At 30.0% G+C, this 19,831-nt stretch overlaps 2 protein-coding genes across 2 annotated transcripts; both read right to left on the minus strand.

Annotated features, from left to right (window-relative positions):
• Positions 1-3,678: 3,678 nt before the first annotated feature.
• Positions 3,679-5,852, minus strand: LOC114393894 (proteasome subunit alpha type-1-A-like). The gene is made up of 2 exons (XM_028355375.1): positions 5,385-5,852; positions 3,679-4,414 (listed from the first exon to the last, which is right to left on the minus strand). Exons 1-2 carry the CDS (start codon positions 5,733-5,735, stop codon positions 3,911-3,913), a joined length of 855 nt encoding a protein of 284 aa, XP_028211176.1. The 5' UTR covers positions 5,736-5,852; the 3' UTR covers positions 3,679-3,910.
• Positions 5,853-8,254: 2,402 nt separating this feature from the next.
• On the minus strand, positions 8,255-11,438 carry LOC114392892 (dihydroflavonol 4-reductase-like). The gene is made up of 6 exons (XM_028354146.1): positions 11,243-11,438; positions 10,930-11,099; positions 9,692-9,886; positions 9,269-9,428; positions 8,732-8,924; positions 8,255-8,628 (listed from the first exon to the last, which is right to left on the minus strand). The coding sequence occupies exons 1-6, from the start codon at positions 11,364-11,366 to the stop codon at positions 8,406-8,408; spliced, it is 1,065 nt and encodes a 354-aa protein (XP_028209947.1). The 5' UTR covers positions 11,367-11,438; the 3' UTR covers positions 8,255-8,405.
• Between the last annotated feature and the right edge of the window lie 8,393 nt (positions 11,439-19,831).

Below are 19,831 nucleotides of genomic sequence, written 5' to 3' on the forward strand. Positions count from 1 at the left end.
AGATTTTTTAGCCTTACGAATAATTCATCACTACGGTCAAACTGCAAAACAATATTATAGACAAATGAAAGTTATTTACAAAGATACAACAATAAAGCTAGAAATATATTCACTTAAAAGCCGGTAGCATGAATGGACAAAAAAAAAAATACAAAAATATAACCAGAATGCAACTATTGATTTGTTTTTTTGTGAATGCAACTATTGATATTCACTCAACAAATATAACTTACTACTGTAAGTGTCCTTAACCTATTCAAATGACACATTTCACTTCTAATTGAAGAAAGGGAAAAGAAAAAGTAAAATAAATAATATTTTCACTATTATATTTAATTGGAAAACAAAAATAAAATAAATAATATTATCAAAATGATTGTATGGCCCACACATCACACAACTTCCATATTATAGTAAAATAGATTGTTAAGATTTTTTTAAAATGATAAATTTGATTTCAAATTTAACTTACTTAAAGGAAAAAATGTATAAAGTGAAAAATTAAAGATTTTTTTTTTATAAAAATAAAATTAGAGATATATCCAAAGTTAATTTAATCAAGTTATGTTTAAAATTACTTTTATTCAATCTAATGAAATATAAAGTCTTTTTTTTTTTACTTATCTATTCACTTTATATGAATACTTAAATTTTATTAATAATTTATTTAATAATATCTTTAAAAATAATAGTAAAAATATTTTTTATTAAAAACATTATATTTAATATTTTGCCAATACGTCCTTATTATCATTTCAGTAAATATTTTTTAAAAATTATCAAATATATTAATTAATAATGATATTTATTGATATGAAAAAAAAAGAAGCATTAAACTAATGCACACATTTAAAAGTCAAGATTTTTTTTTCTGATGTTATACATTTGTCAAGATTTGTATTCAATATTATGCATTAAACAAATTTAGTTAATTAGAAACAAAATACCTCTAATTAATTAGATATAATAAAGATTTTTCTAATAATTTGAAAGATTATAAAGTAATTAATTAAATTGAAAATGTTAAAAAAATAATTTATCTATGTCTTTAAATTAAAATATTTTATTACTAATTCTTTAAAAAAATTGTCCCAAGTGACATATAATTTATTAATAATTATTCATTGAAAAGTATTTGTTATTGCATTAATTGGTGTGTTTTATATTCAACATTAAATTATTTAACACTAATAAATTTAAATCATTAAAATATCTTAAAACATTTATATTCAAATTTTTACTTCATCCATCCCATTATAATTATAATTATCGTGTAAGAAAAAGAATTGATTCAACATAATTATGATTTTAGCATTTCAATGAAATATTAATTAATTTTTTTACTTATATCCCTTAAATATTAATGATAAACTACATATCTAGAACCATGAAAAAAAGTAAAAGATCTTGAAATGAATTAATGATGATGTAAGATTAATTTTGTAAAATTATTGTTCTCTTTTATCTATTTATTCATTTTTCTTAATATGTGTAAAATAATAACCATGGACGACAATTAATTTGGAACAGCGAGAATACAAAATACATGTGACTTCATTGTTGTCATATTTAAAATATTATATAACTAATAAAAATATTCTTAATGTATTATGTAATATTGCAAATGTGTAATATTGCAAATATAATGTAATATTTTTTTACTGCAATATAATGCAATATTTCTTAACTTATTTAATCTACAATTGTTTTTTTATACATATTAACAATTCTTAAAATAGACATTTGAAACTAGTGAATGGAAAATAAGGGAAGTGAACATTTGCACACAACTAGAAAAGAAAAAATTAAATGGATAACCATTAAAACAGAAAAAAAAAGTAACCTAGCTTTCTCATTTTATATTTAATAAGAAAAAATGTAAAAAAATTAAAGTTAACGTGTAGAGTAAAAAAAAACCATTTAAAGAGATTTTTTTAAATTTAAATCATTTAAACTAAATGTGTAGAGTAAAAAATTGAAGTTATATCCAAAAGTCAATTAAATTTAAAATTACTTTAATTCAATCTAAGGATTAATAAATTCTAACTTTTTAATTTTACTTTTTTCTTCACTTTATATAAACTTTTAAACTTTATTGATGATTTTGTTTATTAATATCTTTAAAAATAATAGCCAAAGAACAAAGTTAATTTTTTTCATTGAAAACATTATATTTAATGTTTTACCAATACATACTTATTATTATTTCAATAAAACAATTTCAACAAAAAAAGTTTGTCAAACAATGTTTTGACGTCCAGAGTTCTTCCATTGACGGCGCCAATCAATACAGAGGAAGCATTCCAACGAGAGTTGGAGAAAGAAGAGACCAAGAGAGAAATAATCGCTAGTGAGATTGCATTGGCATGTGGACCAGAAGAAGAAGTGAGGAAGAAGATTGCATCAAATAGAGCATTAGGAATCCCGATGCAAAGATCGAAGGGGAACTCTTTTAATAACAATAAAATGTTTGATGGATCACTATAACATTTCCAAGGTTGACCTTCTATCCTGGTTCACAAGCATAAATTCATCACTTGCAAACATAGTTATCATATTTGGATTGATCATAGACTTAGTTAGAGTATCGAGTCCTTGACATGAGTTAATCTAATGAGTTAATAGTTGACTCACATGACCCAATATGTAATAAATTATAATGAATTTTATATTCAGATTACGTATATATTTTATATTGGCTACTATTTTATTGAATAATCAACTTGGTTTACTGGTGTCTTTTTCTATTTAACCATGGGGTGTTGGGTCCGAAACCCATACATGTTACTTTTAGTGTTTACTTGTTTTATTTTCTTTTTTCTAAATTCTAATGCTAAAGGATAAGAAGAGTAAAGCAATTTTTTTAAAAAAAGTTAAGAGAATTTTATGATTATTTATCATTTTATGTTTTATTTTTAAACTATCAAATTGACCTTCTCTTCTTTCTTCTTCTCTTTGTTCCTTCAAAACTACAGATCCAAACATATCCCAAAGGAACAAGGGAATTGATTGATGAGCTTCGATCAACAGAATAGCTTCAATTTATTCGATACTAAATATTAGTTCATACTCTGTCAAAAAAAAAAATATAGTTCATACTACGGTCATGCAACGTTTCAAGCTTATCCTCTTAACACAATTTATAAAAAGATAAATTGACGGTATCTTACTTTGTTCTCTTTCTCGTTCCCTTCCCTATGGGAACCTTCAAGGGCTTCTATGAAAACCCACCTCACGTGTTAATCCTCCCTTGAACCTCTCCCTATTATACTTTTAAAAAATAAATCATTTTTCATAATTTAAGAAATAGTGTTGCACATAAAAATATAATCTACGTGTTAGCCTTATAATTCAATCATAATTTAAAATAAATATAACTTTTAATATAATTATTTTAAAAATCAACAATCTTACCATACATAATTTCTAATTATGTCACAATGTAAAATTGTCATTGTATAATCTTTTTACTTTGAAAATAATAAACTTTTTAAATTTAATGATCATGCATTATTTTATACTATTATCCAATTACAAATCATCACTTACATGATTTTAAAAATAATTATTATAAAAATCAAAAAAATGTCTTATACTTGTTGAATTCATTAGGTTATGATTGGATACACTATAAAACTATTTTCCACTATGAGTGTATAACCATTAGTCTCTAAAGAGTTTGTCCAACATTTTTTTCAGCCTGAATTTCAATTAAATATTGTAAATCACGAATTCAAGTTCATCAAGCAGCTATAAAATCGTTTACAATGATCAGGCATGGATGAATTGCAGAAACAAACAGATTTAAGGAAAGAAAATCCATTGAAGAGATATCTTGTCCCATGACACATGAAACCTACTCATCTTTAAATATCGGTATTCAACACCTCTAGTACTTAATTTTAAATTATTAGATGTCCATAGGAGAACCACCTTGGTCTACAGCAGCAGCAGCACCTTGATCAGCAGCAGCAGCACCCTGATCTGCGGGAGCATCCTGTTCGGCTGCTGGCTGAGCTTCTTCTTCGGCTGGAGCGGCTTCTTCCTCCCTCACAATCTCAAAAGTATCAATCAACTGTTGAACAGTTTCTGGATCCAAAATGTGGAAAGGCTCACCAACTCCAACAACAGCAATTGTGCACACAGAACTCCTGAGTTTTTCACCTTGCAAGGACTCCCTAGTTGCAATAAGTGCATCTTTGATCAGATCTTCTCTCGAAGAACCCACGAAATTCTCAAACCTGCGTTCCAAATATGTCTTAGCAGCTTGAGAGCGAGACCCAATAGCAAAAGCCTGATATTCAAAATAGTTTCCACTGGGACAGTTGTAATAGAGGTGAGCTCCTGATTCATCTAATCCAGCTACCAGGAGTCCAACCCCATAAGGACGTTTCCAAGACCGCTGTGTGCAAACCTGCAACCCAAAATTGCATCACAAATACTGATGAGAATGAGATATAAGTTCTAATAATAGTTGCAGATAATTCTTTCTTTCTGTCCTTTTTTGCCATATAATTCTGCAGATGCAAGGAGTAAAAGTTCAGCACACATTAGAGAAAGAAAACACATACTCAAACATTCATTCTGTATTTAACAACTCAGTTACAATGCCTGCACAAAGAACCAAAACAGACCGGTAGCACGCCAAAAGGTTTTCAAAATTAGTCCACAACCACGATTGTAGCCTTCATCAAGGATTTTGAAGTCTTCCCAACCGCAATAGCAGCCACATCAACTGCATTTGTCCGAAATCATTCCCAATAGTAATGAAACCCTACCACAACCATGATTTTAAATTGCAGTTGTGGTTCCGTCGAGTTCCTTGATATCACAGAATTTTACAGACAAATACAGTCAAACACAATTGCACTCAAACACCCCAAAAAACCTTGACATTATCGTGGCGGAAATCTTTCAAAACCTTACATTAAAAAAAAAAATTATCACAACTAACTCAAATCAGCATCGGTCTCCACCCATTTTGATTTGAAATTCGTGGAGCAGCAAAGAAAATTAAACTCACATTGTCACCATTCATTCCCAATTTGAACAAACAAACAGACCAAACAAGTTCGTTCACATAACCTAAAATCAAAATTAATAAAAAGTGCAGCCCTAGACGAGCCGTCGTTTCGATTCTAACAATTAAAAATGCAGCGAGATACTAATTATTAATATTACTATCAAGGTTTTAAATATCGGCCGTTGCGGCGTTGCAGTTTCGTCGCGTAATCGCGAACAAATGCAGCCAATGCGGTTCCAATTGCGGTCACGAACACTTAAAAAACATTGACGTTGCGGCCCAATCACGGTCGCGGAATTTTTTTTTTTTTTTACAAAACCCTAGGCGTAAGCAAATAGAGTAGACTAGGAAGGGCGGTGACCTGAGCCTTATCGGCGAGCTGAACGACTAGTCTGCCGACGGGGAGCGGCGACTCGTAGGTGTAATTATAGTTGATGCATTCGGATCTCATGTAGCGGGAGAGGACGCGGCCATCGGCGGTGAGGCCGGCGATGGCGACGCCGATGTGATTGTCGACCTTGAAGATCTTCTTCTGGTGCGAGGAGAGTTCGGAGTTGGCCTTGTTGACGCATGCGAGGACCACGTGGGTCTTCGATCGGAGCCCTATCGCCGCCGAGCCCTGCTTCACCGCCTCCATAGCGTACTCCACCTGGAACAGCCTCCCCGCAGGGCTCCATGTGGTCACGTCCGTGTCGTACTGGTTTCTGAACATTTTCACGATTCAACAACAAACACCAAAACCCAAACCCTCTCTTCTTCTTCACTCTCTTTATTTAGCCTCCTTTTCTTCTTCCTCAAGAACTCTCTCTCTCTCTCGCCCCATGCCTTCAGTGTTGTTGGACAAGTAAGTATTGTTTGATTGTTTAGTCCACTAACCCAATGGGCTCCCACAATTTGGACCGGCCCATCTGTTCATTAAGATTAGGGAGATTCTGTTTACACCGTCCTTTTTACTCTTCTTATCTGTCTATCTATCTACTATATCTGTCTAGTGTCTATTTATTATATATATATATATATATATATATATATATATATATATATATATATATATATATATTATTCCATAAAATATATTATGTTATATGAATAATATTTGTATTTATCTATATATTTATATCTATCAATCAATATATTATATAAAGTAAAGTTGTTCACTGTGTGTGTCTGTTAGCATACGTGAAAAATAATGGTTAATGTAGGTCTCGTGTAATTGCAAGCATATTTTAAAAAATATATAGAAATGTAAAACAATAATATATTATAAGAATTCATACCTTTAGTAGAAAGAACTTGCTGAAGATGCAAAAATGCTAACCCACTCTGAACAATAATGAAACAAAAGTAGAAAAAAAAATGTGAAATCGAATTTCAGAATGCATTAAAAATGAACATAGAAGGAAAATTTCCGCATAAGTATAAAATTATAAAATTATAGGGATACACTCAATAATGTTAGAAGAATCCATAAAAATGGGGTGTAAAGAGTGAAATGGGAGAATAGAGAGCATTGTCCTAAAGATTGGTGGTCTAGTTTTGCGGCAAACCTGACTTTTTTTTTTCTTTTTTAATAACTAATAGTTATTGTATGCTACAATTAAGACATTTTGCGGTAAGTTTTCCTTTAAATCGCCATAACTAAAACAATTCTGAGAAGTTTTTCCTTTAATTGTGGCTATGAGAAGACAATTTGCAATATTAATTTATTTATTTTTGGTCGGTCAAATAAATATATTGATAAGCACAAGAAATGAAAAGGATTACAAAAGAATAATAGAGATCCTTAGATCAAAGGGAAACTCGTAGCTTAGAGTATACATGAGAAAGAAGCATACCCCAAGATACCAGCTCTAAAGGATTACACAAAATAACCACCCCAATAACAGAACCCCCACGATCAAACACAATCCCCTACTGTCCGGAATTAGCCTTTTTTGTGGCTGATGAGCATTTAATCATCTATGGCTCCATAGGCATTCCACTTGGTTGATTTCCCATGCAAAGTAGCTGCATTTAAAGGCAGGTACCCTCTCTTAGATATTCAAGAAGAAAAAAAATGAGGGGCAAAATTTATGAGATTGTGAAACTTTTGGGGAAGGGGGCAAAAAGTTTAATTAAGCAAAAAAAAATAAATTAATCAATGTTTTAAAAATATATTAGATTTAATCGTTAAATTTTTGCAAATTTTACTATTTTTACAAATTTTTTTACCAAACTAAATGGTTTTGTAAAACTATATACCAAATTAGGTAGTTTCAAAAACTATTTATTAAAGTTGAATAATTTTGATTTTTGACATCGATAGTAATTATAATTGATGTAAATTTTTTTTTTTACATCGATTATAATCACAAAAGATGTAGAAGGTCACTTTTCTATATCAATTATAACAACAATCGATGTATAAAAATCTAAAAAACGACTTTTATTTCATTTTATTGCCAAAATGATGGTAAAATACATAGAATTTAAAAAATTTAGATGGTAAAATTTGTTAAATGTTGAAATTTAGATGATAAATTTTGTGAAAAGAACTTGAGTGGTAAAATCTAAAAAATTATGAAAGTTAAGTGATAAAATCCGTGAAAGTACAAATTGAATGATAAAATTATCAAAATAATAAGAATTTAGTGGTAAAATTTTTAACTAAACCAATATATTATGAGTTGTTGGATAAGACACTCCAATTATATTTTATTTTGAATAGCTTATAAGTTAGTTTAATCAATTGCTTTATCCAATGTTTTAATTTTACAAATAGAGTTCAAACTCATTAATTACCGAGAGTTGATGTGATATTTCTTAATTAATTAGTCATTAATTTATTTAAGCATTCATCAAATTCAATGTCCATTCTTAAGATTTTTCTATTGACAATCTAAAGATAATACTATAACCACATGTGTATAATACCTATACATGTAATTTATTAAATTAAAATTTTATAATTTTACTGTTTATCATAATATATATTATATGATAACAAGTATTCAAAACTTATTAGATTAACAATTCTAACAAAGCAATAAGTATAATAGTTAAATAAAAAAATAATACTTAATTTTTTCATATAAACTAATTTTGCACGTTCATTTAGTCATAAATAACTATTAATATTACTTTTAAATAATCATTGTAAAAGTTAATAACTTATCTCATATAATGGATTGAAATTAAATGATTAAAATTATTTTTAACTATTAATACATAATATATTTTCTTTGACTATAATAGTTAAATAAAAAAACAATACTTTATTACAGCTAGAAATTCATCACACATGATCCCTAAAGAAAAACAACACAAAAAAGAAATAATCATCACTTTCACTTGATCGATGAGATCTTGAACATACATACTTATCCCTAATATGAAAGCATATTTATTTCTGCATAGTGTCATTAACTGTAGTTTCTGCAGGTTTAGGAAGAAGCACATTATTAACTGTAGTTTCTTCAGGTTTAGGAAGAAGCCCTTTTTCTCTGCAGGTTTCAACGGCTCCAGTAAACATATCCTCTAAGCTGTACTTAAATTTGAAGCCCAAGTCTGTGATCTTCTTCGAAGAAAATTTAATAATGTCCAATTCATCTGGAATATTCTTGAACCTAAACATCAAAATACATACAATTTGTGTATTATTCATACATATTAATGTATTATTATTACTGTAATACTCTATGTACATGCAATTAACGAAACGAGTCTTACTTAGTAAGGACATTATACTCAGGGTATTTTTGGTTAAGCAGTTTTGCAATGTCATGAATGGTTGCCTCGTGTGAACAGCATATGTACCTCCCTTCGGCTTTTGGATTCTCGAACACGAATATATGACCAAGACAAAGGTCATCTAAGTGTACGAACTGGCCCTGCTTTATGATATGGTAATGGGACTCATTTCCTGTCAATTAAAATTAAGTACCATTCCAACATTAAATATCTTGAATGAGTTGTTTCAAGAATAATGATATTAACTTGAGAAGTATTATTAGGATTTCACGCATTTAATCAACCCACTTAAACTCCTGACTCATAAGCATTATGTATTCATTTGTTTGTGTGGACAGAAAAAAAATTGACAACAACTGTCATCTATCTAAATTTTAAAATAATTGCATATGCAGCAGCATTAAGTATCATTAATTCGTTGAAAGATGAATAATAGAATAAACTATACACAATAAATTAGACTTCACTATGTTAAGGTTTATTAAAATGACAACAAAATCCACGTATAAAGGGCACCTGTGATTAGTGAAAGAGCAGTGATTAGGCTAGGTGGCATTGTTGGCATAAGAAAGGGGCCAACGACAAGGGGTGGAATGACTGATATAAAGTCTATGTTGTGCTCTTTGGCATATTTCCACGCTTCTTGCTCCGCCAGGGTCTTTGAAACAAAATACATCTGCAATAAAATGGAAACATTATATAGAATCATATTCATCCACTATTGAATAAAGAAAAACTACAAGGATATATGACACAATTCTTTTTTTTGGGTAAATTTTTTTTGATTATGTATTTTCGGATAAACTTGATTTCAGCCATGGTAATTTCAAATCAATCAATCTGGTCCATATCCATAGGATTTAGTCTATGTGCATTGATGAACAAACACATATTTCATCCATTTTTTAATAATAGAAAGAAGAAGAAAAAAAAACTAACCCAACCAGTCATTTTGACCCTTGTGCAGAAGTCAACATCGCTCCAACAGTTCTCATCGATGACAGGGTTTGGGTGTTCCGTAACATCCACAGTTCCCGCTGAGGAAGTGAATACAAGCCTTCGGACAGTTTTGGCCTTCACGCATGCTTTCATGATGTCTAGCAATCCGTTTATTGTAGGCTTTATCACTTCATTCTGCATTTCCAAACAAATTTAATTTCTAATAACCATATTAGAATACGTTAACGTTGAACTTTTCAAGAATTTCATCACAACTTATTAATTATTTGCATTCCCTTGGAGAATTTTATATGCTGTACAAAAATGCAACCGTACAAGTTGTCATCACGATCATGCCACAATTTCAGTAATTTGACGAAATAGCCCCCAAAAAATATTCAAGAAGAAAAAAAAGTAAATATATAAAGACTAGGTTTGACTGGTAGCTAGTAGCTGCTGGTGGGGTTATATATCGTTGGAGTGTTGGGTTTACGAACTTGCATGTATCTCTAAAACGAACACGTCAACAAGAAGTCGTCCACATGAAATATGATATTAAGCAATGGTGGTTATCATTAGTTGACTAATACTAATAACTTAATTGTGTTATTGGCCTTTTATCATAAGAACAATATATTTCAACACCTAAATGTTAGTTTACATCTAGTGAGAAAAAGAAAAACAAATTATTTGGTGTACACTCGTATGTCCATCAAAATAAAATAGATGAAAATAAAAATAAAAAAAAGTATAATAGGTGATTTGATGTAATAGAAAGAAAAAATATAAGACATTCATGTATTATTACCTATAAAATATATAAATATGATACGTGATTTCATATGATGAAAAAATAAAGAAAGATAAAAAAAATATTAATAAAATGTTGAAGTATAATTATTCTTTATCATATTGCATATGCCCAATGATATAATTGTGTCAAACAAACAAAAAAGTTTATGATTTTGGAGAATAATTAATCAGATCGAGTATCTGACTTCATCAAAAACCAAAACATATATGAGGAAACAACAAATTAATAGTTAACATATATAATTGTCTACCAAATAATTTATCTTATTTTTTTAGGAATTAATGTATCAATTATGCGCATTATATATGCTTATGTTCTTGACTTCATGTTAGAGAAGCCTATAGGTTTCTTAGGTGAAGGATCATGTAACATGATGGTTCGTGGCAAGGAAGGAAAAAAATAAGTGTGAAGATGATCAACATACCTCAGGGTCCTTGGAGTCAAAATCCATGGGGGTTGCCACGTGGAAAACTCCAGTGCAGCCTTTAATGGCTTCATCAAAGCTTCCCTCTTGAGCAAGATCAGCCTTCCACAGAGACAATTTGGTCTTTGCACCTGGAAGCTCCACCAAATGCTTCACCTTCTTCATGTTAGCTGAAGCATGCATATAATAATAATAATAATAATGTAATAAATAAAAGTGTTATTATTTATTTATATTTTGTTAGTACGTGTAGTAGATTAAAAAAGTGAATTTAGGCATGAGATGAAATGAAAAATGATGTAATATTGGGAACCTGGATCGCGTACAGTGGCTCGGACCGTGTAGCCACGCTCGATGAGTCTCATGACAAGCCATGACCCGATGAAACCAGAGGCTCCTGTAACGCAAACACTTTCGGATGCTGAACTTGAACCCATGTTCTCTCTCTCGTTGTTTTGGTTTTTTTTTTTTGCTCTTATTATTTATAAGGCTTAGCTTGAAAATGGAATGGAAGAAACCGTATGAAGTGGGTGCTTTTATAGAAACAATTGCACAAAGAGGACTGAGCTTTTAAATATCCTTTTTATTGTTTATTGGTAAGAATTCAACACATTATTAAAAGATTTATAATACTCTTAAATTATATACATTATATGTTTAACTAATCAAACTAAATTCATTTGATTTTAAATATGTCTCTTTAAGTGTATGATACTAATATTTTAATTTTTTTGTCAGTAATTTAATATATTACAATTATAGCATTACATTAGCCTTCTGTAAAGACTAATATAACAAGAGTTTAAATTTTCAAAAGATTTTTTGATAGTAAATTAAATATATAATACCTATTTCTCTTTTCTTTTAGAATTTCTTTTTGAATGTGTTTTTTTTTTAGAATTTATTTTTCAATGAAAGCGTTTTTAGAAATTTTTATTGACCTCTTATCTTATTAAATCTATTATTTTCATTTTTATTTTTGAATTTAATTTTTTATATTTTTTTAAAAGAGTATCAATAATTAAAAGTAATTTTATTATCACGAAATAGTTTTTGTAATAAATTTCAATATAATTTATATATAAAAAATATTTATTTATTAGAAATTTTAATTATAACATAATTTATATGTTAAAAAAATATTTATTTATTATAGATTTTAGTTAAATAAAACAAAATTATCTTGTAGATGGTAAAGGATAAAATACTAGCTTATTGATTTTTTTTTTAAAAAAAAACTAATATGGTGTCATGCATACAGATGACTCATTAAGGTTTTTAAGAAAAATACATTCATACTGATAAATGAAATATTTGAAAAATCTATTTTAATTAACATTTTAAAAATATTAATATGAAAACATGTGCTATTTTAAACTAGGAAATTCCAAATTAAAATCTGCTTTATTCTCACATGGCATAGGACAAAGACAATGCAGGTCCACATCGAAGCACATCTTTTATGGAAATTGGTTCATTATTATTTCATTGTGTTATTTTATGATACCTGTCTTTTACTCAACTCGTGATCACCAGCCGGTTATGTTAGGTACAACAAGTTAGCTGAACTAAAGAGCACGTGACTGCTGATTGGTGGCTCACTGACTGCTCACACATTTCATCCTTCATTTTTGTTCCTAACTTCTTATATATCTCTGCCTTCACTTCACAATAACAAACACAAAATCATACAAGAATTTATATGCAAAGAAAAATATTAATGCAATTAAGTTGGGCCCAAAAATAGAACAAAACAGAAAAAAGATAGAAGAACGGGCCAAGCTTGCTTCATAATAATAATAATAAATGACCTATCTAGAAAACAAAAATATTTACATATGAAATTAAATATTCATATAAAAAATGCTTAAATATGAAATAGACATATCTAAAAATTTGATGAGCTCAAGCTAACCTATTTGATAACTAAAAAAGTTGAGCTCGGCAAGCTTACTTAATACAAGCTAATTATTAAGGTTTTGGTTGACTTGTTTGAGGGTCAGATCTAACAGAAAAGCCTATTTACCTAATAGAACTTGTTTGAAAACTCTATGAATGATTAATGATGGTGGTGGCATCGTTATTTTTAGTTTATAAAACTTTCATCGTAGGGGTGACCTACGGTACAACTATCAAACCACCATCATCCAAGAAATCATAATGTTAAGATAAGATTGCACTTCATTGCACCATGCTTTGGGACTAAAGATCACTATTCATGCCTACACCGCGTCAATCAACATGGCAAATATTACTAACACTGAGACCCAAACACGACCCACATAGAAACACAAAGAGAAGTCACCTTCTTGGATTTTAAGCTGGAAATTTATTCCCATTTCATATGAAGGAAGTTGTGTATGGTTCGATTAAGCGTTCAAATACATGCTAACATTGATTATCTCTCTAAAAGCCGAGAAGGGTGGAGGTTTTCTTTACCAACTAATTCAGAAGGACGGAATGGAGCTATTGAAGGACAAAAAAAAAAGGGAAAATGGAATAGAATAAAAATAAGTGTGGATATGAGTGTCAGAAGGAGACAATCCGATGTTCAGACATTCAAACAAGTTAGACTAATGTTTAAAAATTATCTTGTAGTAAGTAAATGGATTAGGCTTAATCCCTACTAATGTATTAATGTAACACTTTTGATGATTAGACATTATTAATGTGACATTTTATAACATCATCATTTACTGACGTGATACTTATTGACGTTTACAACCATTAAACATGTGAACAATTTAGATGATCTCTGTCTTTCTCACATATTTCTGCTTGAGGAACCAAAAGTAGAAGGGAGGTACATTTGCAGTGCATGTGACGCAACCATTCATGACATTGCCAAATTAATTAACGAAAAATACCCTGAGTACAAGATCCCCACGAAGTAAGTCTCCCAACTACTTTATAAATATCATACTAATAAAAAGAAATCGATTTAGATTCACCAGTTGATATTGGTCAAGTTATTGGTTCAGATATTCACCGTAACAAACCAAAACTAGTGCCTTATATAAATGGAAAATAATCTACTAAGATAAGAAGTTTGTGTACCAAATAAATTTATTTTGATCTATGAAACTTATGAATGAGTTAAAAGAAATTCATAAGTTTCTCAAAAGTTTTACCAAACATAACTGTTAACATTTGAAAAGATCATTCTAATGTTAAGGATTTGAACTCTCACGTAAAGGGGGTCTTCTCTTAGTAATTAGAGAGAACTAATCTCGTAATATATATAAAAGGTGTAAAAATTCTTTGAAAATAAAAAGAAAGTAATTCAGTAAAAACATGTATAAATAAAGCATATATAAAATTAACTATAGGTTGGACTAATTGTGAAAATTGGACTTTTAGGTTCAAGAATATTCCAGATCAACTGGAGCTTGTGAGATTTTCTTCCAAGAAGATCACAGACTTGGGATTCCAATTTATGTACAACTTAGAGGACATGTACACTGGAGCAATTGACACATGCAGAGACAAAGGGCTTCTTCCTAAGCCTGCAGAAAAAGGGCTTCTTACTAATTAAACCTGCAGAGAAACTCCAGTGAATGCCATCATGCAGAAATAAATAGGCAGCATTCATATCTCTGTGTCTGTGATGGCTACTGTGGATCTTGCTTTTCTTATTCTGTTCTTGGTTAATGTTTATGTTTTATGAAAAATTAGAAGTGTGAGTGGCTTGTAAGGTCAGGTTGTCTTCAAATAAGTAAATAAAAAGCCATCTTCTAAATTCTAAAGTCTTGTTAACTTGCATAATATTTTTCTTACAGTATATGCAAAATGTCTGGATGTTTGAGGCTACTTCATAAAACTACGGTTTTGAAGTGCTAAAGGCTTAATTAAAACAGGAACTCCATGAGATTAAGTGGACGTATTGACCTTGCTTTATGATCGAATAATGGCCCTCATTTGCTGCCAATTTTTAAGTACCACTACTTCGGCATAATATATAGAAACATTTTCTTTAATTAATTCACATGTTTAAGAATCATAATATCTCTAGGTGTAAATGTAATTTAGAGTTGGGTGTGTACCAATTATTTTCCTTAATTTGCATAATGTACCTGTGATTGGCTAGGTGGCATTGTTGGCATGAGAAAGGGACCAACGACAAGAGGTGGAACGATAGTGATGAAGTCCAGACCCTGCTCTTTGGCAAATTTCCATGCTTCTTTCTCCGCCAGCGTTTTAGAAACAAAATACATCCACATTCAAACCAAGACAATAAAATAACTATTTATTGCATATAAAAAAATTACACTCTTAACGAATCACAAACAAATCGTTAACATAATTTTTAAGTTAAATATTATATGCATGCTTGATTTACTGTTGTCAAATTTTTAAAACCTGTTTTATTAAAATCAATAAACTTATTATATAAGATAATTTATGATTTTTTTTCTTACCATGATAATAATGTCAAATATTTATCTTTTTTCTAATGATTAATTTTTGTAAAAAAAAATTATCATCTTTACTAAAAAATTTCTTTCAATCACGTTTTTTTTTTATTAAAAGAAAGTGTAAGAAATTAAACAGGATGGCAGTCATATATAATACTCACACAACAACTCATGTTTTTATAAATTGAACATATATATATATTTAAGTAAAACATTATTTATGTATCTTTTAATAACAACTTTTATGTTCTTGAGGGTGACGGTTAATGACATGCTATCATAATCCTCTATTAACAATCATCATAACTCATAAGTGAGGAGATAAATTACTAACCCAACCAGTCATCTTTACTCTCCGACAAAACTCAACGTCGCTTCAGCAGGTCTCGTCGAAAACGGGCTTTTGGGGCTCATTAGCGTTGAGGGTTCCGGCTGAGGACGTGAATATTAGCCTTCGGACAGTTTTTGCCTTCAGGCATGCTTCCATGATGTCTAGTACTCCGTTTATTTTAGGCTTTATCACTTCATTCTGCACTTGCCATGAATCAAATTTGTAACAACGTGTCAGATTCTATCTTCATCAATACTAATATTATTGCATGCACATTTCACGATCTTCATATAACTAATTTTCATCAATTATACATTCTGTGAGATTTTTATGTGGCTCTAGAGGTCAATTATACACAAATACCCTTGTCTCTCCCAAGCAAGTCTCACCTCCACCCAATGGCCAATACGACTGTTGATCCAAACATCGCTGCCGCAACCGCCCTACACCGTCATCGACGATCCTTATGTAAAAAGAAAAAGCGCCAACGAAGTTGAAAACGAAAGTGAGGTACAAAACTTTGACCTATTCCAAAATAGGTCTTTCCATCATACTCTAATTTTTTTTACACTTTTAGAAAATTCTTTCTCAAATAATTTTTCCAGAAATATATTTTATACTTCCGGAAAGATCTTTTTAGAATACACTAATTGTTTTTACATTTCTTGAAAAGTCTTTTTGAAAGTATAAAAATTTACTTTGAAATAGTTTTTCTAAAAGTATATAAAATACATTTCTAATTTACTTTGAAATAGTTTTTCTAAAAGTATATAAAATACATTTCTAAGAAAATCTTTCTGAAATACACTATTTTTTTTTTACACAAGCATTTCCAAAAGTATAAAAATTTACTTCTAGAATAATCTTTCTAAAAGTATAAAAATACACTTTCATAATACACTAATTTCTTTTTACACTTTCGAAAAGGCCTTTTTCAGACGTATAAAAATTTACTTCTAAAATAATCTTTCTAGAAGTATAAAAAAATACTTCCGAAAAGGCATTTCTAGAATACACAATTTTTTTTCATTTCCAGAAAAAGGCCTTTTGAGAAGTATATTTTATACTTATGGAAAGATTGTTCTGGAAAAGTGTTTGGGAAAAATAAATGCTCAACCTCCTCCTTGCAATGGTTTGCTTGCATGCTTCTTAGGACTTCTCCCTAAACCATTTTTCTCGTTCTTACATAGGAGACAACATCATCAGTGTCGTGTTGCACTACCAATCTACCACCCATCATCCATACTGCACCGCCCCTGTAGAAGCAAATATGATATGAAGTTTTGATGATGTCAAAGATAAGCGCTTCTCACGTTTGATCCAAGTCAAGAATTCAGAAATTCAAGATAATTGATGAACTTAGTTCCTAGAATCTAAGGAAGAGTTTCTTAATTGATGATGCACAGGTTTGACCAAAGGATATTTTACAAAAGTTTTTTTGTGATTTCAAATATATGATATTTTCTCTCTAGTAATTGATTACCAGAGGATGTAATCGATTACCAGTGGCTAAATTGATTTATGAAACAGTTTTACAAATTTCGAATTTGATTTTAAAAGGTTGTAATCGATTACACACAATATGTAATCGATTACCAGAAGTTGAAACTGTTTTATAACAGCCTTTAGAAATTTAAATTTAAATTTTAAAGCTTGTAATCGATTACAACTTGTGTGTGATCGATTACCAGACATGAAAATTCAAATTTCAAATTTGAAGAGTCGCAATTCTTCAGAAACTAACTGTGTAATCGATTACCAGTTAGGAATTTTCGAAAATAATTTTCAAGAGTCACAACTGTTCAAGAAGTTTTTGAATGATTTTCAGAGGCGTATAAATAGGTGACTTGGGACATGGAATTTTTAAGAGAGTTTTCTTGAACAAATTGTCTTATCCTCTCAATACCAAATTGTCTTATAACTCTCAAAAAGAATTTCTTGACCAAAACACTTGCAAATTCAATAAGAAATCTTGAGTGATCTTCAATTGTAATATCTTTCTCTTAAAGAGAGAATTCTTCATCTTCTTCTTATTCAAAGGAAATTGTTTAAGAGACCGAGTGTCTCTTAAGTTGTAAGGATTTCTGAACACAAGGAAAGGGTTGTCCCTGTGTGGTTCAAACTTTGTAAAAGACATTTTACAAGATAGTGAAAATCTCAAGTGGGTTGCTTGGGAATTGGATGTAGACACAGGGTGTGGTTGAACCAGTATAAAAAATGAGTTTGCATTCTCTGTTTCCTTAAACTTCTTTTAATTATTGCATTTTATCTTTTACTTTAAAGAAGTTTATTTTTTGAATTGTTCTTTGAATAATTCATATTAAGGGTGCATTGTTAATCCAAAAAGAGAATTAAATTTTAATTAGACAAAGTTTTGTATCTTAATTCAACTCCTCCCCCTTCTTAAGATACCGAGGCCACTTGTCTAACACCCCCACCTCAACCCATCTCCATAGGTGAAGAGAATGAACCTGTGTGCATGCTTCTACATGTAGATTTTCCCATCGCAACACACCATCACCTTTTCTATTGTGGATGGTTTCTTTGTACGTTAAATTTGTTGTATGTTGGAGATGATGGCTTCACTGTGAAAGAGTGCTTCATCAAAGGGGAGGTGGTTGGTGTAAGGGACATTCTAGTGAGGGGTAGTTCTGTCCATTCTTATCTTTTGGGAGGTGCAAGAAGCCAAAAGGGAGGTGCAAAAAATAAAAGCCATGTTTGCATGATGTGAAGGAAATGGAGAGGAGAGGAAGAAATAAGATGGATTTTTTTATTATTATTTATGTTTGATTCAAATTTTAGGAGGAAAGAAGAGGGGAATGAAAGGGAGTGAAATTTCTCATAATCTTATATTTGATCCTCTCCAATATTAGGGGATTTGGAGGCGAGGGGAAGAAGATTTATTTACAACATTTCAATTTAAAAGACTAAAATTATAAGAATATAAAAGTAAATATATTTTTAAAATCCCTCCCTTTCCTAAACCAAACAAGAAAATTGTTACATTTCATTTCCTTCATTAAAATTCCTTTTCTCCCATCCTTTGAACCAACCAGTCCATTAAAGACAATAAGATGATATTTTTAACATCTAACCATGGTTTTAAATTTCAGTCTATAATTGCAATTGCAGCTACAACATAAAGGTTTTTTGAGTCACCGCATTTATATCATGATCTCAATTGCAACCACATTGACTGTATTTTTTCCATCATTTCTTGCAACGCCAAGAATCATGATGAAATCAAAATTGCGACTACAATCACAATTTAAAATCATTCATCTAACCTATGATTCAAAAAAAATTAACATTATTAGCTACCGTCTTTTCACCTTTGGCTTGGGACTAGAGGGATTATGGACCCATTCAGATAACTAAGTCTACAATTTAAGGACTAAGTCAAGGATTCTAGGTCTAAGTCTATAATTATCAAATAACTAAGCTCACAACCATCAATCATGCTACTAGTTAAGGACTAATCGACCTCGCACCATGCATGTTTAGATCCCTTCCAATAACCTTTAATGTTCTAATTAACCCATAATATCCATCACTATTTTAATTAGAACTTGCCCATAACCCAAAGGTTTAGCGTAATGGTGTAAAATTCTGCTGCATTCATATGAGTGTGAATGATCTAATTACTCGGAGAATCCGTGTTCGATTCCCACCTTATACAAAATTTCCTTGAACCAGCAACACTCACACACCACAAACGAGACTAGTCTTCGACTTAATAGGTTGGGAGACACCCGTGATTCTGACCTAAAACAAAAGAAAAATTAGAACTTGTTCATAAAAAGACAACAATAATTGATCAAACAATGTCAAACTGATTTTTCAGAATTTGAAGTAAGATAATCAAATAATTGATATTTTAATATATTTTGTTAATTTTAATTTATATAAATAAGATATCAAATAATTTTACATTAATTAAAATTATATATATTTTCTATGTGAAATAAACTTTTAATGTAACAAAGGTTTTGATAAAATATTATTCGATTAAAAAATATTTTATGGTATAATACTTAATTAGTAAAAAATTCACATTTGATCCTGTTCGTAATTTAAAATGCAATAATAAAAATAAAAATAAAAATAATGCAAACATAATACTTCCAACAAAAAACAGTGTAGTTTTTTTCTGGTA

The sequence above is a fragment of the Glycine soja genome, chromosome 17 (genome assembly GCF_004193775.1).
Source record: "Glycine soja cultivar W05 chromosome 17, ASM419377v2, whole genome shotgun sequence".
Classification (NCBI taxonomy): domain Eukaryota; kingdom Viridiplantae; phylum Streptophyta; class Magnoliopsida; order Fabales; family Fabaceae; genus Glycine; species Glycine soja.

Coding starts and splice junctions, on each gene's coding strand:
- LOC114393894 (XM_028355375.1), bottom strand. CDS start 5,735: ATGTTCAGAAACCAGTACGACACGGACGTGACCACATGGAGCCCTGCG. Junction 4,415..5,384: donor AGCTCGCCGATAAGGCTCAG/GTCACCGCCCTT, acceptor TTTGGGTTGCAG/GTTTGCACACAGCGGTCTTG.
- LOC114392892 (XM_028354146.1), bottom strand. CDS start 11,366: ATGGGTTCAAGTTCAGCATCCGAAAGTGTTTGCGTTACAGGAGCCTCT. Junction 11,100..11,242: donor AGCCACTGTACGCGATCCAG/GTTCCCAATATT, acceptor TGCATGCTTCAG/CTAACATGAAGAAGGTGAAG. Junction 9,429..9,691: donor GGGTCAAAATGACTGGTTGG/GTTAGTTTTTTT, acceptor ATTTTATTGCAG/ATGTATTTTGTTTCAAAGAC.